A 27,201-nucleotide genomic window follows, 5' to 3' on the forward strand; every position below is an offset into this window, starting at 1 on the left:
GCGCTGCTTCCGTCGCAGCTGCAGCCTCTTCCTGCGGCCTCCCGGGTTCAATCAGCGGCCGACAACTGTCTAGGGCTGAGACGCCACCAGCCAATGGGGAAGGGCAGCGTGGAGCCGCCCGTCTGGGCTCCGAGGCGCGTGGGCCAATGGGGACGCGGCGTGTAGGAGGGCGCGGGGGCCGCCTGCCAATGGGGAGCTACCGCGCGCGGCCAGGACCTGGAGGCGGTGCAGCGCGGCGGGTGCGGTTCAGTCGGGCGGCGGCGGCGGAGGAGGAGTAGGATGTGGGCTACGCAAGGGCTGGCTGTTGCGCTGGCTCTGAGCGTGCTGCCTGCCAGCCGAACGCTGCGGCCGGGCGACTGCGAAGGTGCGCGGGGAGATGGGGAGTGGAGACCCTGCTCCGTGTTCCACCTGGAGGCTGCGCTGAACCCAACAAAATCACCGGATTGCCAGGGCCAAAGAGGGCGGGGCGGCGGCGGCGGCCGGTCCCAGCAGGGTCTTCCGGAGGAAGGGCAGACACCTGTCCTAGAAAACATTTCCCAGGGCCTAGAAAACGTTGATCCAACGAAAAATATTGAGACTAGGTCGTACAGAAAACTTGGCCTGAAATCATTTCACGCCAGAGTTTTTGTCCCTCCCCATCGCTGTCCAGAGGCTCCCAAGAGAGGCCCCGTCCCGAGTCGGAGGCCTGAGGGCCGGCCGTGAGTAATGCCTCCGGTCTGTTGGAATCACGAAGCTGCACCTCGGGGTGCGGTGTTGTATTTGGAAATGAGCAGCATTTTGATCGTTTTTCTCTTCGGCTTCCACTTTGTCCATTTATGAGGTCACAGGGAGTCCTGTCTCAAGGACACGTGTTCACTTTCGGCTTAAACTTGATGAAAACGGAGCAGGATGGAATCGTTTGTGGGTCACTGGGGTACTGCTCGTTTCCCGCATGCTCTGGGTGTACCAGGGGACCCCACCAACCTGCAGCCGGGTTCTGTCCACCTGTGGGTACCTGAGAAAAACCGGTGATGGGAAAACTCACCTCTAATTTCATCTCTATGTCTCCTATTAAGATTGCTGACGGAGTTCCTTTCCGGTGGGTTGGTGATTGCTGAGTATCTGCCTTCCCTCTTTTCCAGTTTGTATTTCTTATCTGGGAAGATTTTATCAGGATCTCAAAGACAGAGATGTCACATTCTCACCAGCCACTATTGAAAAAGAACTTACAAAGTTCTGCCGTGAAGCAAGAGGCAAAGAGAATCGGTTGGTGAGTAGCTGGTGACCCTCCCCAGCTGAACCTGGTTCATGTTTAACCCTCAAATTCTCAGGCCTCTTAATAAAAGGCCCTATCCATCTCTATTCAGGAGGCCAGTTGTTCCCTCTAAACTAATGTGTGACTGAGTGTTTTCATGTCCTTTTCCAAACAGGCATGTATTCTGCAGTTGTGATATTTTTTGTCGTTAGTATTTATTAAGCACCTACTGTGTGCTGGGCACTGGGCATATCAGGGGAGAGAAATGAAACTCAGGCAAATAATGCAACAGATGGATGTCATGAAGAAAATAGACCAGGATCATTTGGTGGAGAGGGCAGGTGCTGATTTAGACAGTAGTCCGGAAGCATCTCTTGAGGAAGGGTCATCATCGAAGCGGGGTAAGAGCATCCCAGGCAGAGGGAACAGCCAGTGTGAGTGCCCAGAGGCCAGAAAGCTTGGAATGTGTGAGAACAGAAGGGAATACGGTGTCCACAGGGTAGGCACAGCCGAATCGAGGACAAAAGCTCTAGTGAAGCAATGGTTCTTTGAGCTTTAATTTCCTTGGCAGTTTCTGGTTAGTCCATGTCTCTATTAAAAGTTTGCACCCTGGTGAGTCTGAAACTCATCTGGTGGCTGTCAGCTCTGGGACCGAGCATGTGTTCTGAGCCCAGGGTTTACATTGAATCTGACTGCCAGTACAGGCAGGGCACTGAAAAATGAGGCCCTGGCAGAGAGAGAAGATGTTTTGGGATGCCAGTATGTTTTGGAGGAGACAGATCTCAAGTGGCACCTCTTGAAGGCCATTGTCCTTTCTTGCTGCAGTGCTACTACATCGGAGCCACAGATGATGCAGCCACCAAGATAATCAACGAGGTATCAAAGCCACTGGCCCACCACATCCCTGTGGAGAAGATCTGTGAGAAGCTGAAAAAGAAGGACAGCCAGATCTGTGAGCTAAAGTATGGTGAGTGTGGCCAGGTCTTACTTAACAAACGTTGTGCACCTCTTGTAGCTTCTGTACCATATGTACAGCATGATAGATGGTGCTAAATGCTAGGGGATCTGGTATCAACGTGGACAGAGGTCAGAATAGGTCTTATTGAGGAGGTGACATTTCAGCAAACTTTGAAGGAGGTGGGGATTAGCGAAGAAGCCAGTTAATGGACGAGCATTCCAGGCAGAGGAAATAGGCAGTGCAAAGGCAGCCAGTGGCATGACACGGCCTTGCGGGGTCATGAGGACTTTGGCTTTTAGCCTGAGTGAAGTTGGGGAGCATTAGAAGTTTTTGAGCAGAGAAGGGTTTAACAGGCTTGTTCCGGCTGCAAGCTCTTAAGGCCCAGGGATGTTTATTATTCTGAAAAGAAACGCTGTGTCCAAGCAGGCAAGCCCAAGAGTTACAGGAGCCACGACCTCTGGTTGCCCAAACATAGTCCCAGCCTTCAGAAAGAGTCGGGGTGTCTTCTGTAAAATGTAATCAGCACCAACATTTTTACTATGACTTAAATGTCCAAGGGCCTGTGTTTGCCCACTTGTGTCAAGGATGCCTAGTCTTTTTGTTTTGTTTTTTTATTTGTTTTGGTGGCTGGCCGGTATGGGGATCCAAACCCTTGACCTTGGTGTTTTAACACCACGCTCTAACCAGCTGATACGCCAGCCTGGATGCCTAGTCTTCTGAGTCCTGCTACAGGTCCAGTTGGCTTCAGGTCACTGTGGTCACTGAGAGTAAACTCCTAACTCAAGGATCTGTGTTGGGAAATTGGGATCTGGGAGCTGTCATTCTGTGGTGACTGTGAAGAAGCAGTTGGGGAGTGGGAGCCACATTCCTCTTGTAAGGCCTTTGTCCCTATCTACACTGCATGTCTATAGTGGACACTGATAGCATGAGGCCAGTCTTCCTGGTGATGGGGCCAGTTCACCCTGTTGGGGGCAGTGGGCACTGACATACCTCTGCATGTGTCTGGAATTGTCTCTCCTCTTACAGCCAATAGAGCTGGTTGTTTTAAGGGATGGTTTCATTGTGCAGGAAGTGACCTATGCTGGGACTATTGGGGGCCGTGGCTGCTCCCATCCAGCCTGTTACTCTCACTGCTTTCTCCTCCAGACAAGCAGATCGACCTGAGTACAGTGGACCTGAAGAAGCTCCGAGTCAAAGAGCTGAAGAAGATCCTGGACGACTGGGGGGAGACATGCAAAGGCTGTGCAGAAAAGTCTGACTACATCCGGAAGATAAATGAACTGATGCCTAAATATGCCCCCAAGGCAGCCAGTGCTCGGACTGATTTGTAGTCTGCCCAATCCCTGCTGCACCTGAGGGGAAAAAGACAGTTCAGCTGTCTCTTCCTAAAACAGCCTTTTTGTAATTTATTTTTTAAGCAGGCTCCTGACAATATCAGAGTGAAGCCTGGAGCTTTCCTGATGATGCTGGCTCTACGGTGTCTCGATGGGGGAATTCACTCCTTTCTGTTGCTGGTTTACTCTAGGACTTCAAAGTGTGTCTAGGATTTTTTTTTATTAAAGGAAAAACAATTTCTATCTGTCCTTGGAGAATTAAGATGAATACTGAAATAGGGTTTTACCCCATAAAGAGGATCCTACTAGTTTATGCTTTGCGATTTGCAAAGAGTTTTGGGGTATATTCTCATTTGTCCTTCAATCAACCAGTGCTGAAAATTCCAGGGCAGGACACAGGGGCTGAGGTCAGCTGGTGTGTGTGGATTGTACCAGCCTGGAGGGTAGCAGGCACCTCAGCAAGATGGAGCCTGGGGAGAAGGTTGGGCCTGATACTACCCCTCTTGATAGTGTCTGTCTTTCCCACATAAGAGGGGCTAGAGGCTGCACAGCTGTGCACAGAGGATTTAGCCTCAGGTACGAGGGAGAGCCTTACATTGAGGCTTAGTACAAACAGGACTATGGTATGTAGAGAGTGGTTAACTGTGCTTGTTCAGTACTGACATTCCTAAAGATGCTCTTGGCCTGACCACCTACTTGCTCATCTGGGTTCATGGTCTAGTGTTAATCCCAAGCCTCTGATGCCTAATTAGGCTTTTGCAAGACTGGCAGGAGTCAGCTTACACAAAGGCAGTGGTAGGATGCCTTTTGCCTTTGTTTATTACCCTAGATAAGTCTAACAGAGACCCTGAGGGCTTGTGTGGAGTTCAGTTTTTTTGCTGCTCTCTGTCGGTGCTTAGGAAACCCAGTTGTCAGTGTGTGCTATGGCTCAAAGAAGACGCCCACTCCAACGGCTAGCAGAGACCACCTGAAAGGAAGGACCAAAAAAGTGCTTTCCAAGGAACATGTTACTTCAGATCACTTCATTTGTGTGGTTCCTAAGTTCAGTTTGTAAGTTACAGCCTGCCGTGGAGCCCACTGCTGTTCCAAGACCTTCCCCCTGCACCTGGCTGAGCTGCTCCAGGAGTTGCTTTCTGGTTGTGGGAGGAGGGAAGGGCTAGGCATGCTCTTCCCTATCCCACGGTTTTTGTGCCTGAAGTTGGGTCAAGTTCTGAGGTGGCTCCAGCAACTGTCCTTGATGAATGAAAGCTTCCTCGATGGGCTTGGGCCCCCTTGCCCTCACCACACGTGGGAAGAAAAGGTCCTCCCCCTGGAGGTGGACAGGAGGGCATAGGCCAGCTAGAAGTCAGCGTGGCAAGCTGTACTAACTGCCGACACTATCTGTGCATTTGGCCTCCTCACCCTTGGCTCTGTGGCCCTGCCCTTCCAGCCTGCTGTCTGCACGGATGCCCACACTAGAGGATGGGACCCAGTGGCTCCAAGGAGCTTACTTGGACTCCATCAACTGCAGGTTTGTTGTTTCCGGTTTCTGTGCCTGGAACCAGCTAGGTCTCACCTTTTGCATGGATAATCACGGTCCTCGGCCTTTCCGGAGATCGCTGCAGGTGAACCTGAAGTGGAGCATGCCCGGGACGTGGGCTGTGGATGCTGGACAGGGCCTAAGGATCAGCGTGCATCAGCCCTTGGGGCTGTCAACCCCGAACCCATCCAGTCAGGAGAAGCCGTGAGGGGATGGGGGTCGCTCAACCGAGTGCCGGGATTGGGGGGGTACCACATAAAAAGGCTCTGAACACCGGCGCCCACGGAAGCTGCCACTCCAGCTCCAACCTGAGCGGACGCCGGCAGGAGGAGATAGCATACCCGGAGCGGGAAAGCTCGCCATGCACCACAGGTCCTAGGTCCAGCTAGGCCCGCTGGGGTCCGGGAAGGCGCCAGCCGATCTCGCGAAGGATCCCATCGCTCCGCGTAGCCACGAACCTTGGCCGCGCAATGGCGCAGGAGGGTTCACCCAGTTCCTCCACGGCCACAGGGTCACGTGGCACGAGGCGGTGCAGCCCGATAACGCATGCTCGACTCAGTTCTCGCCCCGCCCACCGCAGTGTCACGAGGGAGGCGCGGCGCAGCTTGATAACGCAACGCCCAGCCCCTCGCCGGCGCTCCCGCCCCGCCCCGCCGCCACTGCCGCGCTGAGTCCTTTTGTCCAAGATGGCGGCGCCGGGGGCGCTGCCTCTTCGGCTGCCGCCGCTGCCGCTGTGAGGGGCCTGCGGGCCGCCCGCCCGCCGCACCGGCGCCATGAAGCGGCAGAGCGAGCGAGACTCGAGCCCGAGCGGGCGTGGCTCGTCATCGTCAGCCAAGCGGCCGCGGGAGCGCGAACCGGAGGCGGGCGGGCGGCGGGCGGCGCACAAGGCCTCCGGCGGTGCCAAACACCCGGTTCCAACACGGGCCCGCGACAAACCCCGCAGTAGCGGGGGCGGCGGGAGCGGGCATCGCGACGGACGCGGCGCTGGGGACGCGAATCACCGTGCTAGCAGCGGCCGCTCCTCAGGCTCCGGCGCTGGCGGCGGGGGACGCGGTGGCAAGGCCTCGGGGGAACCGGGCGTCTCGGGCGCGTCGCCCCGTGCGTCTCCACTGCCGCCGCCTCCGCCGCCGCCCGGGGCCGAGCCCGCAGGTCCCGGCTCGTCGTCGGCCGCACCCGAGTACAAGACGCTGCTCATCAGCAGCCTGAGCCCCGCGCTGCCCGCCGAGCACCTCGAGGACCGTCTCTTCCACCAGTTCAAGCGCTTTGGTGAGATCAGCCTACGCCTGTCGCACACTCCTGAGCTGGGCCGTGTGGCTTACGTGAACTTCCGGCACCCGCAGGACGCGCGGGAGGCCCGCCAGCACGCCCTGGCCCGCCAGTTGCTGCTCTACGACCGTCCGCTCAAGGTAGAGCCTGTGTACCTGCGCGGCGGCGGCGGCGGCGGGGGGAGCAGCCGGCGAAGCAGCAGCAGCAGCGCCGCCGCTTCCACGCCGCCCCCGGGGCTGCCCGCGCCCTCCGACCCGCTCGGTTACCTGCCCTTGCATGGAGGCTACCAGTACAAGCAGCGATCGCTGTCCCCTGTAGCTGCCCCACCTCTGCGGGAGCCCCGGGCCCGCCATGCCGCCGCAGCTTTCGCCCTGGATGCTGCGGCTGCCGCCGCTGTGGGACTATCTCGGGAGCGGGCTCTGGACTACTACGGGCTGTACGACGACCGTGGGCGCCCCTACGGCTACCCGGCCATGTGCGAGGAGGACCTGATGCCAGAGGATGACCAGCGGGCCACACGCAACCTCTTCATCGGGAACCTGGATCACAGTGTGTCCGAGGTGGAGTTGCGACGCGCCTTTGAGAAGTATGGCATCATTGAGGAGGTGGTCATCAAGAGGCCTGCCCGTGGCCAGGGCGGTGCCTATGCCTTCCTCAAGTTCCAGAATCTAGACATGGCCCACAGAGCTAAGGTGGCCATGTCGGGCCGGGTGATTGGCCGCAACCCCATTAAGATAGGGTATGGCAAGGCCAACCCCACCACTCGTCTGTGGGTGGGTGGCTTGGGTCCTAATACCTCACTGGCAGCTCTGGCCAGGGAGTTTGACCGCTTTGGGAGCATTCGGACCATTGATCACGTCAAAGGTGATAGCTTTGCCTACATCCAGTACGAGAGCTTGGACGCAGCCCAGGCCGCCTGTGCTAAAATGAGGGGCTTTCCCTTGGGTGGTCCAGACCGCAGGCTCCGTGTGGATTTTGCTAAAGCAGAGGAGACTCGGTATCCCCAGCAGTACCAGCCCTCGCCCCTCCCTGTGCATTATGAGCTTCTCACAGATGGATATACCCGGCACCGAAACCTGGATGCCGATCTGCGGGTGCGGGATAGGACCCCCCCACACCTCCTTTACTCAGACCGAGACCGGACCTTTTTGGAAGGGGACTGGACCAGCCCCAGTAAAAGCTCTGACCGCCGAAACAGCCTGGAGGGCTACAGCCGCTCAGTACGCAGCCGGAGTGGTGAGCGCTGGGGGGGAGATGGGGACCGTGGCATGCCCAAGCCCTGGGAAGAGAGGCGGAAGCGGAGGAGCCTTTCCAGTGACCATGGGAGGACAACACACTCCCCTTATGAGGAACGGAGCAGGACCAAGGGTGGTGGGCAGCAGTTGGAGCGAGGCTCTGACCGCACCCCTGAGCGCAGCCGCAAGGAGAATCATTCCAGTGAAGGGAACAAGGAGTCAAGCAGCAACTCCCTCAGCAACAGCAGACATGGGGCTGAGGAGCGGGGCCACCACCACCACCACCATGAGGTTCCAGACTCTTCCCATGGGAAGAAAACAAGAGATAGCGAGCGCAATCATCGGACCACTGAGGCTGAGCCCAAGCCTCTTGAAGAGCCAAAACATGAGACCAAAAAGCTAAAGAACCTTTCGGAGTATGCTCAGACACTACAGCTGGGTTGGAACGGGCTTCTAGTGTTGAAAAACAGCTGCTTCCCAACATCTATGCACATCCTAGAGGGGGACCAGGGGGTGATCAGCGGTCTCCTCAAAGACCACACTTCTGGGAGCAAGCTCACCCAGCTGAAGATTGCCCAGCGCCTTCGACTGGACCAGCCCAAGCTCGACGAGGTCACACGACGCATAAAGCAGGGGAGCCCCAATGGTTACGCGGTGCTGCTAGCCACCCAGGCGACCCCCAGCGGGCCTGGCACTGAGGGGATGCCCACAGTGGAGCCAGGCCTACAGAGGCGGCTTCTCAGGAACCTGGTCTCCTACTTGAAACAGAAGCAGGCTGCAGGGGTGATCAGCTTGCCAGTGGGTGGGTCCAAGGGCAGAGACAGCACAGGCATGCTCTATGCCTTCCCGCCCTGCGACTTTTCACAGCAGTACCTCCAGTCAGCACTAAGGACATTGGGCAAACTAGAAGAAGAACATATGGTGATAGTTATAGTAAGAGACACTGCCTAGCCCAAACCTGTCTTTTCCAGCTCCATGTTTGTGTCACAAAAGCATTTATTTTAAAATCTGATCCCCTCTCTACTACCCCCTTGGTTTGAATTCTCTTCTGGGTTATTTTGGTTCATTTGGTGGGGATCAAAGTCCTGTTCACCACCCAAACTAAGTTTTAGATTTGGGGGGATTTTTTTTTTTTTTACAACAAGAAGGGACTCCTGTTATATTGATTTCTAGTGTACAAGATACTGTCTGCTGTGTTCTGTATTTTTTTATTTTTTGACTAACTGTATTGGAAAGCTGTCAGTAAAGGCTTTGTCAGAGGATGGGTTTTTAATCCTATTCAGAGTCCTAGTTTAATCAAGTTTTTCTCAAAGAATGGAAGACTTTTCCCCAATGAATGCACTTAAATGCTGTACATCATCTTTCCAGCACCACTGTGTCCACAAGTCCTGCTGCATCGGTGGCCCTCAGCCCCTCAGCTTTTCAGGTTGAGTCAGGACTGTACTTACACTCATTTTTAGTCTTGGCTGATGGCAGCCAGTGGACTTCAGTTTGGGCTCTGGACCCCGCTGCACCATCCTGAGTAGAGCCCATACAAAGGAAGGGGTGAGCCTAAGGTCTGTTGCCAACAGCTACTCATAGTTTTTGTTTTCCTGCCCTAAATGATGTGTGTGCCCATCAGTTTAAGCTATGGCTGTTGGACAAAGTGCCCAATCTTAAAGCTTGTTTGACAGCAAGTAGCCTTCAGCAGTTGTGTAGTCTTGTACGTGGGGAAGGAGCAGTGCAATATTGATGCCAAGGGGTCTTGGTGCCACTGGTTTGTCCGGCTCCCTCTCATTCTGCCTTCTTGCCTTATTCAGCCTAGGGATACCAGGTGTTGGAAACAAAGCTGCGTCAGACTCTTAGGGGGTCCTGGAGGCCAAATGCTGGAATGGAGGGTTGGAGGCAGCCAAGCCTTCCTTGTTTAACTCTTGAACTTTACCTGGATGTTTTGTGACTTTTTGCTTTTCCTTTGATCACTCAGGGCTGATGTGTCAATACACTGGACCTATGTCCACAGTCAGTCATTCCCAGAGCTTTGTGGGGGACACTGAATCCCTGGACTGAACTATTTTTACAGTGCTGCAGGAGAATGCAGTGGGTTAGAGCCCTTGATAACTGACCTAATAATTTCCCTAGGTGTAAGAGCATGTGCCTAGACCTCTAGCCCTGATGCTGAGGAAGTGGAGATCACTGAGAAATTGGTATTTCTGTGGGGAAATGAGGTCATAGTCACTGAGGTGTTGGGCAGTGCTAGAGCTCCAAGGCATTCAAGCTAAGCTGGGGAGGAAAAGGATGTGGAGTCATCCTCTAGCTAGTTGGAGAAGGTGGCCTTAACAAATACTAAAATTCTGCCTTCACTTGTCTCTACTAAGCTAGTATGGCCAGTGCCAGCAGACTAGAGGCCAACAGTGTTGGGCCAGAAAGGAAAACCAGAGCGCACAGCAATTGTCACCACAGAACAGGGCCCAAATACCATTCTTCAAATTGCTTGTATGGCAGCTTGGATGTTCCAAAAGGCATCATTGTCAGGGCTGACAAAAATGGAAGCTGATAAGAGAATTGTGCCCCCAAATAACCAGAAACTCCAGATTCTGGCAGCTATGCCATCCTCCAGGTCTGATTCACTACCCCAGCCAGCACAAGGCAGCACAGGTGACAGCTGGAATCTGAGGGAGTCGCTTTGTGGAGTCTCGGGCTCAATGCAGGCTGCATGGAGAGCACATGCCTGTCCATAAGGACACTGAAAGATCTTTGAGACCTTAGAGACTTGGAATGAACAGGGAAAAGTGTCTGAGGAAGTACTGCTCACTGGACTTCAGCTGGTGCTGAGAAAACAAGCATACTCATAACAAAACATTAACACAAGGAAGTGTTAAACATGTTTATTTGCCTATTTCTACTTGAGGTGTGGCTATAGCTGCCAGGTATCTAAGCAAGTCAGGGGCACAACAGGACACACCTGCACCATTCCAGGGTAGTTGGTACTACCAGAGGCAGGAGTGGGCCTTGTCTTGTTGAAGGCACATGGCAGGGTTTTTCCTGCAGATCTTCAACAAATGCTTGAGTCACATGCCAGAGCTGCGTGTGTAAGTGGAAGACTTCACTGTGTTAGCTGTCCTTCATATAGTGGGTACTCAGGACCCAGAAGACACCTCCCCACTTTTCTGAGACAGCTGAGTAAAAGCAAACATGCTAGAAAACTGGGGTGCAGAAGATACTTCAGCCTTTTCCTTGTCCACTCCTCTTTAGGCAAGGATGCCCTTGCCCTCTGGCCCCAAAAAGAACTGCTGAGTTTTGGTGAAGAGCCACACCGTGCTGTGTGACTTTCCTCCTTCATTCTCTTCCCCAGACCTTCTCAATCACTTCCTTTGGCTAAGACATGGCAGGTTCTGTGACCTCATAAAGGCCTTGGCCTGCACTAGTGAGAGGTGGTCAAGGCCTTGGTTGCTTTATGATTGCCCTCAGAAAATTTTAACTGCAGGCATCCCGTGCCTTCACCTGGAGTCCAGGTACTGTCTGAGATGTTGCTTAAAGGCAAAAAAGTACATGAAGCAAAAATTGTCTCAATGGTGGTGGGCTACTATTCTACATTTTTCTTCCTGACTCATTTTGAGGCCTATTAAAGAAGAGGGTTAATGTTTCTTTGGCCTCTTAGGGTATTTTCCTAAGGGTATGTTGTCAAGTCAACCAAAATTCTTTCCTATTAGAGGTCCCCATCTCTACCTTAGAGACCTGTGGATGCTCCCAAGAGCACATGGCAGAGTTCAGGGAGACTGTTTGAGTTAATGGCTAGAATATAGTGCTTTCACTACTTCTTAAGTAAGTTTTCTAATGCATTCAGTACCAGCAGTCAGACTATTCCACTGATTAGGTGTTAGCTACCTATTTAAGCTGAGGCATGAAGCAAATTAAGAGCTGAGACCTCTGCTCTCTAGAGGACGAAGAGGTTCCTGTGCAACACAGGCCCACTTCAGTGTGCATGACAAATTATGTGGTGCTCCTGAGCTCAGCAGGGCTTTACCTGCCCCTGGAGAGTTTTAGCTGTCTTGTGTTGCTTGTTTACTGCATAACAAAATTTGTCCTCTCTTTTCTCAGTAAAGGGAGAAAAGTCTCTTTAGCCATGTAATACCTACGTAATAGAAACCAAAAAACCAATTTGGGCAAAATCAAATGAAGAAAGAAACCCAGGTTTTATATCTTTTGTGGGAAGGAAAAGGGGATGCAGTGGGGTGAGCAAAAAGGTAGGAGCCCCTGGTACTTCACTGGCAGCTATACAGTTTAACCATAGGCCAGTTTTAGAGGCCTCTGAAGTATCTTTCTGGAAACTCAACCTGACCAAGCCCCAACTGCCCCTAAACTGCCAGGACTGGAGAACTGCTTGAGTCCACTGTCATAATTCCTTTGAGGAATTTCCTAGAAATTCCTAGACAGTCACCCTAACTACAGGGATGGCCAAAATGCTTTCACTCCTTAGCTTTGCCAGCTTGCTCCTCCAAAACTTCCCAGGACTCCTATACCTTTGCAGTTCCACCAAATCTATACTCGAGAGTTGCCTTCTTGATCCAGAACATGGGGACAGAGAGGTGTGTCCACAGTAAACAATGCCCTAAACTCCTCTCCCCACCCCCCAAGTTACAAAGACAGGTCCCACCCCTGCAAGAGAGCTCCAGGCCAAGGTCAGACACTGTGACTATGCTACTTTTCTCCTGGAGTGCTTTATTTGGGCAGAACATGTTCTCATCACCACCTTGGTCTGCCTCTCTTGGAAGGTGTCTTCTCTATGGCCTGGCTAGAGCTGCAAGAAAGGGACACACCCCACTTTGGTAAAAGAGAACGGGGAAAGGCCATAAACAAAGAGAGACTTGTAGTTTATTCTGTATTTTTTTTTTAAATAAATACGCTTTACATTAAAGAAAAAGGCCTTTGATTTTTAATTTCCACATTGGAGAGAAAGTGAAAAAAAAAGATTTTTGAAAAACAATCACAAAGAAAAATAGAGGGAGTGAACTTATATCCTAAGTTCCCTCAACTCCACAAAACCAATATCCACAATGACCATGTTGCCCCCAAACCATGAAGGTGGGTGAATTTAGGCATTTACTCAGCCAACAAGCAGAACCTTCCTCCCCACCTCTGACACAAAGGAAAACAAATTAACTTGAAAGCATATGAGGCAACAAAACAGGTTAAAAAATCATATATTATATTTATAATAAAATATTCTTAATCCTTATCAATTTAAGAAACCACGATTTTCCTTTTCATTTAAATATGTATGTAAAAATGCCTCTATATTATTTTTTAGATATCATTTTCTTCCAAAGAAAATGAAGTGCAGGGACAAGAGACCTGGTGGATATAAGTTCATACCCTCAAGTTATAAATGCCTGTTGTGTTTTTTTTCTTTTTTAAGTTTTATAAAAAACTATTTCTTGTTCTTTATGTAAAGAACATTATACAAAGAAAATATATTGTGAAATAACCCCAGAGACATTTCTTTTTTTTCCCTTGAGGAAACATGTCCATTCGAGGAGAAAGGGAAGCAGAATAGGGCCTAATCCCTGTTGGGTTTTTTTTGTGGTTGTTATTGTTTTTGGAAGGACCCTCAGATTCCAGTGAGACTCTCTAAGCCATAATCCTCTGAATGCAGAGCATGCAGTTCCTTAAAAGACAGCCCTGGAAGAAAGGGAAGGGAAGGTGTTCGAATTCATTTGACTCAGATTCTTGACGCCTGTCAAGAATCTCTTCCGAGTGGTGATGGCTTGTCACTCATTCAGAGATAAGATAATGTCATCTTCCAAATCAGAGTTCTCAGAACTGTCAGCTGAAAGGTAAGAAAAGGAAGAAACTAGATTATGCATTAGGCTTATAGGAAGCTTTCGGGATGGAAGCACCTGCATTCACATACATTTATGCCTGAGTAAGGTTAATTACCAGTTTCCAGAAAGAAGAAAACACATCAATTAACTCCTTGGAGCTGGCTCTGGAGAATATACCTGTTGCTTACAACAGTGGCCACCCCTGGGACCTCTTGCTCTCTTGCCTTTCAAAGGGCCTGGACACAGTGCCCTCTGCTTCCTGCCTAGGAGGCCCTAAAGGGATCATCAGGCCAGTGCCCTCTGGAGCTTCCACCCATGGCACATTAAATGACTGAAACAGGGCAGGGCTGAGGTGGTCAGTGAGTGAGCCCCTGTGGCCCTTCGCCTCTGGCGTCCTTCAGGGATGGGCCCAGGCCTGCTTGACCTCAAGGGACCACTAAAAAAGCAGACTGAGTCCAAGTAAAAGTGAGAGATTTATCTTTTCTTAAATTGCTAAGCCACTCCCTTCTCTAGTCCTTAGAAGACTGCACAAAGACACAGATAGTTGACTCAGGATTCATTCATCTATAACTGCTGAATGTAATCTGCAGGGAATAAATTCCCAAAAGGTTCAGGTCAGCTTGCAGTAATACCAGGGATGGAGCTATATCTAGAAACAGGGTGGGAGGCCAGCAGGAGCAGCTATGACATCCTGGAAGGCGGCACTGTCTCTGACAAGGAACCTCTGCTTGACCATCTGCCTCCTCCAGCAGGGCACAGTACACCTCATTAAAGGGTGAAACTAGGTGGTAGCAAAAAGGACCCTCAAAATGAGGTACACACACCATGTCTGGCTGACCATAATCAGAAATGTGGTACCTCGCTCAAAGGACACTGGTATTTGCTGAGTAAAGTCTCAGCGCCCACTTCTGATTACTCATATCTCAGAAATCTATAAAACAATTTTAACAAGGTCTCCAGCAGAGTAAATAGACAGACGCTGAGCTGGAGCCCTGCAAATGCCCATAAGCTCTGGGGTTCCCATGTGGAGAGGGGCGGCCCCTAGTTTCAAAGAATCCCTCATCAGCCTTTCCTAGGTACTGTACCTGAGAAGATCCCCTCTTGGGCAAGCTAAGAGGAACAATGCATGTTTCCAAACTTTCCTTCGTTCACTACAATCTCCTTTATGAAGAAAAATGAAGTGGACAAAGTAAATATCTAGAAAAGCATAGCAGTGATACAAGAAAGTACACAAAGTAAATATCTAGAAAAGCATAGCAGTGATACAAGAAAGCTCTGAAAGTAAGCAAAACAGATGGCTGGAAAAACCAGTGTTCCTGGGTCTAAACAGCACAAGTATGGCCTAACTCTACTGTTAAGGAGTCGGAAAACAAGAGGGAGAGATCAAAGAATTAAAGCCTGACACACCTGAACAAACCAAGCCTCCGTAGCTTCTCTGCTGCAAGAGTTCCAGGAAGAAGTGCCACAAGAAGGGTACAGCCTCCTCCCCAGGACCAAACAGCAGTGTATCCTGGCCCCACACAGAGGACTTGCCAGGAGCCCTTGGCAGACCTCCGAGGAATCACCCAGTGCTCATGTACTCTATGAGCCAGCAACACCAGACCAACTGCCTGAGACCTGTCTGGCCAGCAGCTGTAGAGCTATGAAGAGCTGAGTCTTAGCTCTGTATCACATCTAAGGACTGTAAATGCTGCTTAATGAAGATCAGCATAATCTTCTTTAAGCAAATAACTGTCAGGCTCAAGGTTTGAGAGAGAACTTCAGGGGTTGGGCACCGATTTCCTACATGGTGGTCAGGTGGTAGGACTCCTTACTCCTTTCCCTGCCTTCCTTAGCCTTTTCTCATCCTCCAAGTGTTGAAGTGACCCTATCCCAGACCCTGGTTGGGACCTCCCATTCTGAAAGGCCTCAAAGGCAAAGACAGTCTAGATAGGAATAATAAATCCCTGCAGTGTTTAACCTGTTGCTCTACAACATACAGGTTTGGGGGCGGAAGGAGGGGAGGCGGTTGGCGCTGACAGAGAAACACAAAGACCTCAGAGTCAAGGGTGTTTCTCTTCCTAGGGCTAGGATTCTGCATATGTAACCACTGGGGCCCTGCAGGATCTGGGGCCTATGCAAATGTACATAGGGGCACATGGGTGTGGTTTTCTATAGTTTCTATGGTTTTTGTCATGTCCTAAAAGGGTTCCATAAGCTCAAAATGGTTAGGAGCTATTCCTCTAGAGGATTAGTATGAGGGAAAATACTAGCAAACCAAGGGTGCTGCTTATAAAACAGAGAAAGAGCAATGGAATGCACAATGCAGATACCACCTCTGCATCGCCACCTCTATTCTGGAGTCCACGCTGAGAGGTCTTCAAGTTGTCATCTTATTTTCACATCATAAATATTACCACTCAAGTTAAAGTAACAATATTCTCATAACTGATAGAATTAAAGTTTTCTAAATTACCTTTGATTGGAGCAAAAGAGTTTCCTAAACTAAATAGCTAAAGGAGGAAGTAATTTTACAGGCCAAACACAAATTGGCCTCATATTTAAATTAAGAATAAAAAAATTAGGGCCGAGCCCGTAGTGTACTCGGGAGAGTGCGGCGCTGGGAGCGCAGCGACGCTCCCGCCGCGGGTTCGGATCCTATATAGGAATGGCCGGTGCACTCACTGGCTGAGTGCCGGTCATGAAAAAGACAAAAAAAAAAAAAAAAAAGAATAAAAAAAATTAAAGTGATACTCTCATATGTTGGAGGCACCACCATCAGCTGGCCTGCTGACCCTTCCAACCTGCCTTAGTAACTACTTGTAATTGAAGGGAGTATAACTTGTTCCCCACATCTCACTATTCACATATGACATAAAAGGTTCGGTAAAGCCTGCCCTGTGTCTCTTACCCCTTAGTTCTCTTACCTGGCTCTCTAACCATGGCTTGGGACTACTCCATTGAATACCCTCAACCTTCAAGTATGGAAAAATGGAAGCTGATAAACAGCAGATCGGCACACACAGGCAGTACCCCACGCTCCCACCCACAAGCTTCCTCAAAATACAGCTTTGGTAAGTGGACTTATACTAGAAAGACAGTCTCTCCTAAGCCAATTAGACTTCAATCTTGAAGCACATATGAAATTTGTCCCCCCCAAAATGGATTTAAGTCACTGTGGAACAGGAGAATCTTTTACATATATATACTATCACTCTACCCTCCCCCAACCAAACACACACACCCTCTCCTCTCTCTCTCTGTCTCCCTCCTACCGCCAAACCTCAGTCATACAAACCAAGCATCTCCTATGAAGAGGCTTGGCATTTGTTGGGCCTAGGCCAGCACAACAGAATTTTCTGTAATGATGTATATGATGTTCTATATCTGTACTCTTCAGTATGACAGCCACATGTGCCTACTGAGCACTTGAAATGTGGACAGGAAAATGAACTGAATTCTTAATATAATTAATATGAATTTAAACAGCCACATGTGGTTAGTGGCTACTGTATTAGACATGATACCTACTGCAATTGCTAGAATGTTGTTTAGGTTAGCTACATGAAAAATGGCTAGATATCACAGGGGTTACCCCCCAATCATGCAGGGCAGCACTACAAGGAACCAGGACCATAGCAAACATAAATCTGTCAACAGTGACACATCTCATGGTGATGCTGTTGAGTATGTCCTTCTGAGACATGCAGAGTGAGTACAGATATAGAGCTAGCAGACTCTTAGAACTATTAGCTGGTTTCTTCAAGATTCATTAGCACATTCAGGGAATAACTTGACTTCAGAAACCTGTCCTAATGGGAAATTACTAGAAAAACTTCAGCTTGTTCTTCAAAATTTGGAATAAGAAAAAAAAAAAAAAAAGGAAGTGAACAAAACAGATGCCACAGAGAAATATTTACTCCCTGGCCTGTAAGAGGGATTAGCCAAAAGCAGACAGGCAAGGGCTCCTCCAAAAGAGGCCTTTGTTTCTTTACAACTTTAGAAATTAACAGCACCCCACAAGGAACTTCTTCTGACTGACTCCAGCTCTGCCTCTCAGAGCAGAGCTACATTTTGGCCTTGTATTCTATGGCTAGTCCTCTAAGGCAGAAGCTGACAAACTATAAGCCTATTTTTATAAATAAAAACCTATATAAAACTATTTTTATAAATAAAAGTTTTATCAGAACACAGTAAAAATCATTCATTTACATAATGTCTATGACTGCTTTCTCACTACAACAGGAGTAGAATAGCTGCAACAGACTTTGTGACTCAAAAGCATAAAATACTGTCAGGCTTCATAAAAAAAATTTGCCAATCTTTACTTGAAAGATAAGGAAGGACAGCCATTTGGTTTGGTTACATGGTCTGATGGGAGAGCAGAGGATCAGAGATGTGAAAGTGCTTTTACTCAAGGGACCAGAGTGGTGAATTAACAGTTACGGGGCACAGAACCGTGGTGTGGCTTGTCCACTGTGTTGCACTGGCACAAGAGAAGGGACCTTGCCCTGGATGCCAAGGCTCAGCCCAAATTCTGTCCTATACTTACTGTCTCCTAGGATCAGTTCCACTTCTTCATCTGCATCAGAATCTTCATCCTCCCCATCCTCTCCCTCCTCTAGAAGGTTTGCTAGTTCCTCATCAGAGGGAGAGAAGTCATTGTCCCCATCCTCCCCTGCATTCTCGTTGTTGTCGTCCTCCTCCAATTCTGCCTCCAGCAACTGGTCAGTATCAAGCTCATCTAAATCATCAGTGTCGTCGTCATCTTCATCATCATCTTCTTCCTCCTGTTCTTCCTCTTCCTGGTAAGAGAGCATGAGGTCTATCAGGACAAATACAGAGGCCTAACCCACGTGGGCCACAGGGTGAGTCTTACCCAAAGGGACAGGGGAGGAAACTGTCAGTAGAAAGGGTATCCTAAGGGCTGACCCGTGGCTCACTCAGGAGAGTGCGGTGCTGATAACATCAAGGCCACAGGTTCGGATCCTATATAGGGATGGCTGGTTGGCTCACTTGGGAGAGCGTGGTGCTGACAACACCAAGTCAAGGGTTAAGATCCCCTTACCGGTCATCTTTTTAAAAAAAAAAAGAAAGGGTAACCTAGATTAGCAGAGACTGTGTGGGCCAGCCAGACTTGTCAGTGATGGCTGAGACAGGCACACCCATGTTCCCCAAAACACTCGAAGCACCCTTAAGACAAGGATTACTGTCACTCCACAAAGGCATTACTGGTCATACAGCCCTTATCCAAGGAAACAGACAACTGACTGCACAGAAGTCTCTGTCATCAATATTCTAAGTGCTCAAGGGGGCTCTTCTTTTCTGCATCAAACAAAGCAACTGAAATCAGTTGAGGCACTGGAACAAAAGCTTTTACCTAGAATCTAAAAAGCAATGCTTTAACAAAATGGAGAAAGAACACAGCTGTTGAGTCATCAGCTCCTAAACCCTTCTACCTCTTGCCCTTAGTCTTCTACCCAAGAATGTGGGTACACTCCTACCAGTGCTATCATAAGCATTCAATGATCTCAACACTGCAACAAAACAGACTTACAACACAGAACACCAACAGATACCCACACTTCCTGTTACAAGCACACACACACACACACACACACACACACACACACACACACACACACACACACACACACACACACACACACACACACACACACACACACACACACACACACACACACACACACACACACACACACACACACACACACACACACACACACACACAGTATGCCAGAGAAACCATCTATCCTTCCATTCTTAAGATAATTTACCAAAGGCAAGAAAACTACCAGAAAACCAATGAAATACTTTGTTCTAGGTACCCTGGGCTTTGTAAATGATACATTCTTGCACCTGCCACAGATTTCAGCTTTGCATTAGAACCCAAATTGTTTCCCTTCAAGTGGGAGAGGACACAAAAATACCTCTTTGCTTTGTTAAGGATGACAGTTATTCTCAAGTAATTGTAACCAAGATTCAGACATGATGTTTCTGCTCAAACATCAACTGTCAGCCTTGCCAACAGCAAAGAATTCTAATTCCTGCAGTAATTAAATATAAAAATCATTTTATACATCAGCCTAATCAAAGTCAAGACAGAACAATCCCAACATAAAAAAAAAAAAAATTCTTTTTTCATTTTAAAGGTGTTACTGCCTACCAGTCACTTAAAGCAAACATTTTGTGCTGACCCAGCTACTAGTATTCACCAGCTATACTGTAAACTAGGCTCATTCAGCAGAGTAGCTCTGCTTTATGGACTTTTGATAATTTTGGAACCACTATTACAGACTGTTTGATATGCTGTTTGATGCAGTGATTTAGACTTTTCAACAATTTGTGGCAGCTATATGAAAAAACGCGGACTCCCTTTAAATACCCAGTAATCCTAATACTTGTACAAATGTATGCATGCCAGATTTTGTAGGGGCTTGCGTGTGTGAATGCACACCCATAATGGCCTAAGACCGCTATTCCACAGCCTTGACCCAGAGGCATGCGGATGGGTGGCTACTAAACATTCACCAACTTGAAGGGAGCTAAGAGTGTCTGGAGGCAGCAATGATAAACTGAAACACAGACAACCTCATAGCCCCTACAAGCACATCCACTCATACAAATAATTGGGTATGGGGAAGGCAGTCAAAATTCAGGAAAAATAATCCAAAGTGCTTACCAGATTACAACTTTTGCCTCTTTTTTCCAGGCATACTTTCATGGCCTTGACCAAAATTAGCTCTAATCCATTAACAAAGTACAACAGTTAAAACTAAGTACAGTAGGGCCGGCCCGTGGCTCACTTGGGAGAGCGTGGTGCTGATAACACCAAGGCCACGGGTTCGGATCCCTATATAGGGATGGCCGGTTAGCTCACTTGGGAGAGCGTGGTGCTGACAACACCAAGGGTTAAGATCCCCTTACTGGTCATCTTTAAAAAAAAAAAAAAGTACAGTAAAGAAGAGAGTATCCAGGGCCCTGTGTCTCGTAAGCCTATGTGGAACAGAACAATTACATTTAAAATTTAACACAGCACAACTTTTAAAGGTCCACAGTTGAGTGGTTCATAAAAGGTTAGAGTAAACTGCTCAAACAGGCATCAGTTGGCCAGCAAATTCAGAAAGACAGCTCTCTTTCATCTCTAAAAGCATCAAAGCTTAACTGATCGGAATAACTGAAGAAAAAGCTTCCAAATCAAGAGCAAACCTTAAAAAGAGGTCAAGCAGGGTCTAAGCTTTGAACTACAGATACCATGCTAAATTCTTCCTGTACTCTACCAACCTGACCTTTACTTAATCTTGCAAGGGGGAAAAAAAACTTTCAGCAGAAGAAATAGTATAATCATTCGTCCCAGAAAGCCATGAGTACATCATATGTGACTATGACAAGGGAGCAGAAAAGAGCAGGAAGGAGAGATGTACCTGAACCTCAAGTGGAACACATTATTTCACTGTCTACACTTTGCATTTAATGACTGATGCTGGTTTAACATGTACTCTGTCACACATAGGTATGGCCACAACTCACTTTCTAAATTTTAAATCTGATACCAGAATCATGAAACACAGGCTCACAAGACCTGTCCAAAATGCTGTGGTAGAATTTAATTCTGTGGTTGAACCCAAAAGAGATTCTAAGAAGCAATTTCAGGAGAATTCTCTGCTGGTCAAGTACCTGGTTGGTGGCATGAGCCCCTCTCCATCCTATCTAAAGAGTAAAGCTTTCAATAACCAGTAGTCAAAAAAGTAAAACCGAAAAGTTATTTTTTAACGAAAAAAGCAAATCTTGCTAGAATCCTGACTGAGATTTGCTAGAATCCTGACTGAACTCCAGCAACATTTAGACAATTTTAGATCTAGAAATATTTTTTCCAATTCTCTAAGAGACTTCTTTTAGGGCTTAGAATTAAAATTAAGGAATTCAGGGCCAGGCCATTTTAAATTAAACACTAATAAATTTCCCTACAGAAGGAATTTCAAAACTTTTCTCACTTGGATTCCACCTTAAGTTGATTTCATGGTTATCCAAAGCCCCTAAACCTTGCAGATAATCAACCCACCCTCTTCCTGTACAGAGGACAGGTCAACTGGTATGAGTTTTCTTCGCTGCCCTCTGGTTACCTCTCCCCATCTAAATCTGACTTCAACCCTGGTCTGAGGGAAAAGCAAGCCTCCCATTCACGCTCTGGACCTCAGTCCACCCTCATACCCTGACACCACAGATACACTTTTCTTATCCCCACCCCACCCACATCTACCTTCACACTTCTCTCCACTGGCTTCTTACCTCCTTAAAGGTTCAGCTCCCCCAAACCTAACAACTTCTCAATCTATACAGGTTTCAAATTCCTACTACCTACAGACTTCTGAAAGAAGTGACCTAAACCCTATTCCTGGCCTCCAGGTACTCTCAGCTGCCACTTGCTCACTCACTCGCTCACTCACTCAGTCTCTTCTTCTCTAACACTTGACGGTCGGGCTTCTGTCCACACCACTCTACAGTATGGCGGTTAATGGCGTGTGCTCTGGAGCTGGGCTACCTCAGGTGAATGCGAACTCTATTAATATGATTATCAGATCAACTTTGGGGTAATTTATTTATCCTGACTGGACTGCTATTAGGATTAAACTTTTATTTTAATGTGTGTATGCATATAAATGAACTCTTTAGAAAGCACCTGGCATATAAAAAGTGTTCAATAAGTGTTAGTTTGTGTTATTAGAATTACAAAAATCTTCCTAAAGGAATATGAAGGCTTGAATGGACAACCATGGAGCTTCTTTACAGTGGTGACACTAACCAATCCTTGCCTCTAAACTGGACTGCTGGCCTGGTCCTCATTTGGTCCCTGCCAGGTCTCCTCCCCCAGGCATATGGGTTCCTGCAACTTTTATTTCTGCCTTCATATTTCCTCTCATTCATAAAACCCTGAGCTGTATCCATCTATACAACAGAAACTTAAAATCCCATAATGCTAAAACTGGACTCAAACCACCCGTAAACTTAGCACCTTTATCACACTTCTTTCAGTTACCAGGTGAAAATTTCAAACACATCTTTCCCTTCTCCCCCTTTTATGCCTTCACATAGCTTCTGTTTCTCACGTATCTGAGGTCCCCAGTGCTCCTTCTTATCTACTCTTGCTGTGATCGACTACTACGCTATCCCTCCTCCTGCCAGCCTCCAGTCTCTCCAACTCCCTTATGGTCTCATCCCTTCCTGGATCAAAACCCCCAAGAGCTCCATAACACTGCCCATGTTACAGAACTACAACAGTAGCAATGACCATCTCCTGGACATTTTTTCAAATGCAAACTTCTCTGAATCTCAATTTCTTGTTAAATGGGGCAGTTTAATTAAATTAGTGGCTCTTACTCAGGTATGACCATCACAATCACCTGAGAAAACTTTTTCCAAAATACACATGCCACCGAGGGTCCAGGATGATAGAACCAATCTTTCTGAATGTAGTTCACGCAGGTGAATTTGGGGAAGGTTCTGGAATTGTGAAGAGCACTCATAAGTAAGAACCACTGCACCAGGCAACAGTTGAAGTACCTTCCAGTTCTAAAGTTCTACTTTTCTGTAATAACGCACCCTGTCCACAGACTCCTGATGACAGAACCAAAAAGGTAAATCCAGGTATTCCCCATGAACATTCTCTGCTATATCAAACTGTCTTATTCTTTAGAACTTAAAAAGATGTGTTTTTCTAATTAGTGCAGCCTTTGTTTCCAGACCGTCAAAAACTCTTCTTGAATCTATGTATCTATTTTTCAAAAGAAATACTTTTAGCCTATTCTATTTTTCAAGAGAAATACTTTGGTTTCCTTCAAAAATATAACCAATCTCTTAGAAAACCAAACTTCTGATCATACTAAGAATAGTTAATCTAAAAACTAAGATAGCTTTTTAAAAATGTAATTCAAACCTGATCCTACAGTCTTTACACTTTAACATGTCTTATTTTGCTGAATTTAAACTACTACTTCTTAGGGCCGGCCCGTGGCTCACTTGGGAGAGTGTAGGGCTGATAACACCAAGGCCACGGGTTCGGATCCCTATATAGCGATGGCCAGTTGGCTCAGGCTCACTTTGGAGAGCGTGGTGCTGACACCACCAAGTCAAGGGTTAAGATCCCCTTACAGGTCATCTTTTGAAAAATAAATAAATAAATAAACCACTACTTCTTTTAACACTTGTTCCTGGTATTAACAATCCTTAAAAGCTATCGGTTCATTTCACAGTCATAAACTTGTATTTTTATCTCCTTCTGAGAGATTCCTAACTCCAAGTACATTTTAATTTTTTTAGGAAAAAAAGAGCCTTTCAGGAATTATCACATTCAGCTCTGACCAGGCGTACAGTAAGTGTGTAATCAGTAAAGACTCTTACCATCCGCTTCTAGGCAGTGAAGAACACACAGGAAGCACAGCACACAGTGTGTCCCAGATTCCAAAATGGAGTGGAGAAAACAGAGCATTATTCCCTTGTTGAGTTTTTTCTTTATAAATTTAAGGTTAACTATAATTAGCTGAAATGTACCGGCTTTTCAAAATCTAGAAACAATGATCAATTACTAATCTTTGGTTTCTAATTTTCCTAAATTGAATAAATTGATTTTTAAAAACATAGATACAGGCTGGCCCATGGCTCACTCGGTAGAGTGCAGTGCTGATAACACCAAGGCCACGGGTTCGGATCCTATATAGGGATGGCCGGTTTGCTCACTGGCTGAGCGTGGTGCTGACAACACCAAGCCAAGGGTTGAGATCCCCTTACCGGTCATCTTTTTAAAAAAAATAAAAATAAAAATAAAAACACAGATACCAAACTCCAATGGATATGAGCTTTGGCTTATCTCTACTTTCATCAAATGCCTGAAGGCAGACAAGCAGCCTCAGGAACCAAATATTTACAGCTGTCAAAAACATTGTATATATTTTCATTCATCAATATAGTGATATAGGTTCATCCCTTCCTGTTAATCTCCAAACTTACTTAAACATAAGGGCAAAAGACAACTATTTTTATGGTATGTAAATTATATCTCAATAAACCTCTTTAATAAATAACCATTTTATATAGGTACTTTACACTAAGCCATTTTATCAGAGGGTCGCCGACTATTCAGGCTTCTGAGTTTATTTTACTAAGGTGGAAAGGCAAATTCAAAGGTGTCGTCAGTCACAGATGCCTGCATCCCTGAGCCATGTAAGTCATACCTGGCACATCTGAGAAGACCTGAGGGCAGACAGCTAGACTAGGACAAAACTTTGAATAACAAATAACTCATATGAAAATGAAAACTCTCTAGTTTTAAAATCAGATAAAATATACAAAGGAAAGTGAGTTTAAAAAAAATCCAAGCTGGCACAGGAAGAGGCAGTGGGGAGAAATCAGATAAAGTAAATACAGCAAAATATCACTATACAAGATTCCAGGAGGAATGTGAATCAACAGAATTAAGGTTACAAAGGAGATTCACTTAAATGGATATGGTATTATCCCATCTAAAACATCTCTAAATCAAAAATCAAAATGCCAAGCAAGGCCCTGAGGTGAGGGGGAAGCTGTTCTCTAATGGATGTCCTTCAAACATGAAATGCACCGGATGATCAATAAGGACTGTGGTACCAGTATGTAGGGAAATGTGCCTAGATCCTGAGAAATCGGGGGGCGATGCTAACTCCTAGCCCTCTCAGATCTAAAAAGCTTTCAAGTTCTTCTACAAAATGAGCCCCAGGGCCGGCCCGTGGCTCACTCGGTAGAGTGCGGTGCTGCTAACACCAAGGCCACGGGTTCAGATCCTATATAGGGATGGCCGGTTTGCTCACTGGCTGAGCGTGGTGCTGACAACACCAAGCCAAGGGTTGAGATCCCCTTACCGGTCATCTTTTTAAAAAAATAAAATAAATAAAATAAAAAATTTTTTTAAAAAATGAGCCCCAGAGCCACTCATTAGGACTCTCTTGAGCCTGCTCTTCTCAATTGTGGCTGGCCGAGGCAGGTTCTATTTTCCCTTCCTGCACCAGTCAGAAGTCCTAAACACCACTTTACCCCCTTTATACTATCTTTCTCCCTTAACCTCTCAAAAGGAAACTTAAGCAGAACCACAGAAGGAGAATCAGTCAGGCTTTTCTCCGATCCCAGCCTCCCTGGAGAGGGCGGAGTAAGAGGAGGAAAATGCTCAAATTGTTCCCTTATGGTGTCTCTTGCTTCCACAGCCAGCTACCTATCTCCAGTGCCTTTGCCTCTCACCATTCCATGTTTGCAAGAATGAGGCCAACCCAAAGAATAGCTTCCCAGCCCCCAAGGTGTCTTGGGCAATCCTAGCTTCCCACTGAGCTTGACCTCCCCCTCAAAGACAGACATGAGGCATCACATGGACCCAATCCTCAGAGAAGACTGCTACCCACCATCTTGTAAACTATAAGGATGTGGGAGAGCAGGGATAATGATGCTGGTAAATAACCTGATTTTTGCTTCAGATTTACTGTTCAACATGTAACACCCAGGAAGCCTGAGAAAGAACTGATACACACCAGTGATGAATAAACCCATGGAGGATGAGACGGTCTGCAGCCACCTGAAACACTGCAATGTACAGACAAATGACTTGACAACTGCACCTTCAATATCTACTCAAAAATAAACTACATGTTGTTTCATGAAAGCTAAAGTGAAAATGTGTATGCATTAAGGGAGTGGGGTACCTAAGGAAGCAAACTAAAGTGAGAATAAAAGAACACACACCATTAAGAAACCCACTCAAGGCAACCACATGAAGTTTGGAGGATCTAATACCACCTGCAAACTCTGCCACCGAGAAAGATTAGCAACACAAACAAATAGTACAGCACTCAAAAAAACATTAAAATCCATGTCATAAATAAATCAAAGTTCTCAAGTATCTATCTGAAGACCTCTCCCTTTCATCTATATCTCATAATTCACATGAGCTCCTCTCACCCATGAAACCAAGTCCCCTACAGGCAGCCCATGCATCTGGAAAGCATTAAAGGAAAGCCTCTCAACACTAGGAAATCCTTGGGAACATATGGTGAAGTGGTTTCAAACTCTGGAGCCTGACTGTCCTTTAAGATAAATATGGTATTTTAAAAACTATGGTACTGAGGACGTCATTTTCAGTAAAGCACTTTATATATAAAATAATACTCCCAGAGAACCCAACAAGGATCATGACTACCCTCATCTGTGTGTGAGGGAAGAGGGAAGCTAGAACTGGGAAACTGCCCCTCCCTAAGAGGGCATCTCACAGAGGAAAGAAAGCCCCTCAGAGTCAAGTAGCAACCAGGCCCTGAAGAAGGTTATGCTTTGACCCCACGAGGATCACCAGCCTCCCCTGACCCTACACACAAGAGTCTCCCCTCCTCACTCTGCTCAGAAACACATTTCTGCAGATTATGAATTATCTGTGCGCTCTAATAAAATGCATACTTATCTAGTTGGAATATACTAGTCGGAACACACTACCAGAAGCAGTGGAGACCAAGAGAGAACAAACAGGATTTTTAGCTGAGTCTGTTTTAGCTTTTTGATCCAGGTTTATTTGATCCAGATGTACTGTATCACCTTTGATGTACAGATGATATTGTATTCAAAGAAGAATTTGATTTAAATAACAAACAATATGCTCTTAACAACCTGTAAAGCCCAACAGTGAAACACAAACCTAAATCTGAAACTGACAAAAAACACCCTTGATTAGTGTATTAAGCCCTATTATAGAAAAAACGTGCATCTTTTGCCTATAGTATTAGACTTTCATCCAAAAAATACTTATAAAATTACCATTTTCAAAAATTTTTTGCTTTTAAAAAATTCTTT

At 47.0% G+C, this 27,201-nt stretch overlaps 3 protein-coding genes across 4 annotated transcripts in view; 2 read left to right on the forward strand and 1 right to left on the reverse strand.

The window, feature by feature from the left end:
• Nucleotides 1-225: 225 nt before the first annotated feature.
• Nucleotides 226-3,775, forward strand: MANF (mesencephalic astrocyte derived neurotrophic factor). The gene is made up of 4 exons (XM_063114991.1): nucleotides 226-364; nucleotides 1,122-1,249; nucleotides 2,060-2,201; nucleotides 3,339-3,775. The coding sequence occupies exons 1-4, from the start codon at nucleotides 280-282 to the stop codon at nucleotides 3,521-3,523; spliced, it is 540 nt and encodes a 179-aa protein (XP_062971061.1). The 5' UTR covers nucleotides 226-279; the 3' UTR covers nucleotides 3,524-3,775.
• Nucleotides 3,776-5,725: 1,950 nt separating this feature from the next.
• RBM15B (RNA binding motif protein 15B) lies at nucleotides 5,726-8,824 on the forward strand. The gene has a single exon (XM_063114482.1). The coding sequence runs from the start codon at nucleotides 5,819-5,821 to the stop codon at nucleotides 8,495-8,497; it is 2,679 nt and encodes an 892-aa protein (XP_062970552.1). The 5' UTR covers nucleotides 5,726-5,818; the 3' UTR covers nucleotides 8,498-8,824.
• Nucleotides 8,825-12,377: 3,553 nt separating this feature from the next.
• DCAF1 (DDB1 and CUL4 associated factor 1) overlaps nucleotides 12,378-27,201 on the reverse strand; it is a 65,537-nt gene continuing 50,713 nt past the window's right edge. For both annotated transcript variants that reach the window (XM_063114529.1, XM_063114530.1), the window contains 2 exons: nucleotides 17,879-18,131; nucleotides 12,378-13,352 (listed from right to left, as the gene is read on the reverse strand). In XM_063114529.1, the coding sequence (XP_062970599.1) occupies nucleotides 13,294-13,352; nucleotides 17,879-18,131 (312 nt within the window). In that variant the 3' untranslated portion in view covers nucleotides 12,378-13,293. The remainder of the gene's footprint in view (nucleotides 13,353-17,878; nucleotides 18,132-27,201) is intronic.

This window comes from Cynocephalus volans, chromosome 11 (genome assembly GCF_027409185.1).
Source record: "Cynocephalus volans isolate mCynVol1 chromosome 11, mCynVol1.pri, whole genome shotgun sequence".
In the NCBI taxonomy this organism is placed as follows: domain Eukaryota; kingdom Metazoa; phylum Chordata; class Mammalia; order Dermoptera; family Cynocephalidae; genus Cynocephalus; species Cynocephalus volans.

Coding starts and splice junctions, on each gene's coding strand:
- RBM15B (XM_063114482.1), top strand. CDS start 5,819: ATGAAGCGGCAGAGCGAGCGAGACTCGAGCCCGAGCGGGCGTGGCTCG.
- MANF (XM_063114991.1), top strand. CDS start 280: ATGTGGGCTACGCAAGGGCTGGCTGTTGCGCTGGCTCTGAGCGTGCTG. Junction 1,250..2,059: donor GAGGCAAAGAGAATCGGTTG/GTGAGTAGCTGG, acceptor TTCTTGCTGCAG/TGCTACTACATCGGAGCCAC. Junction 2,202..3,338: donor GATCTGTGAGCTAAAGTATG/GTGAGTGTGGCC, acceptor TTTCTCCTCCAG/ACAAGCAGATCGACCTGAGT.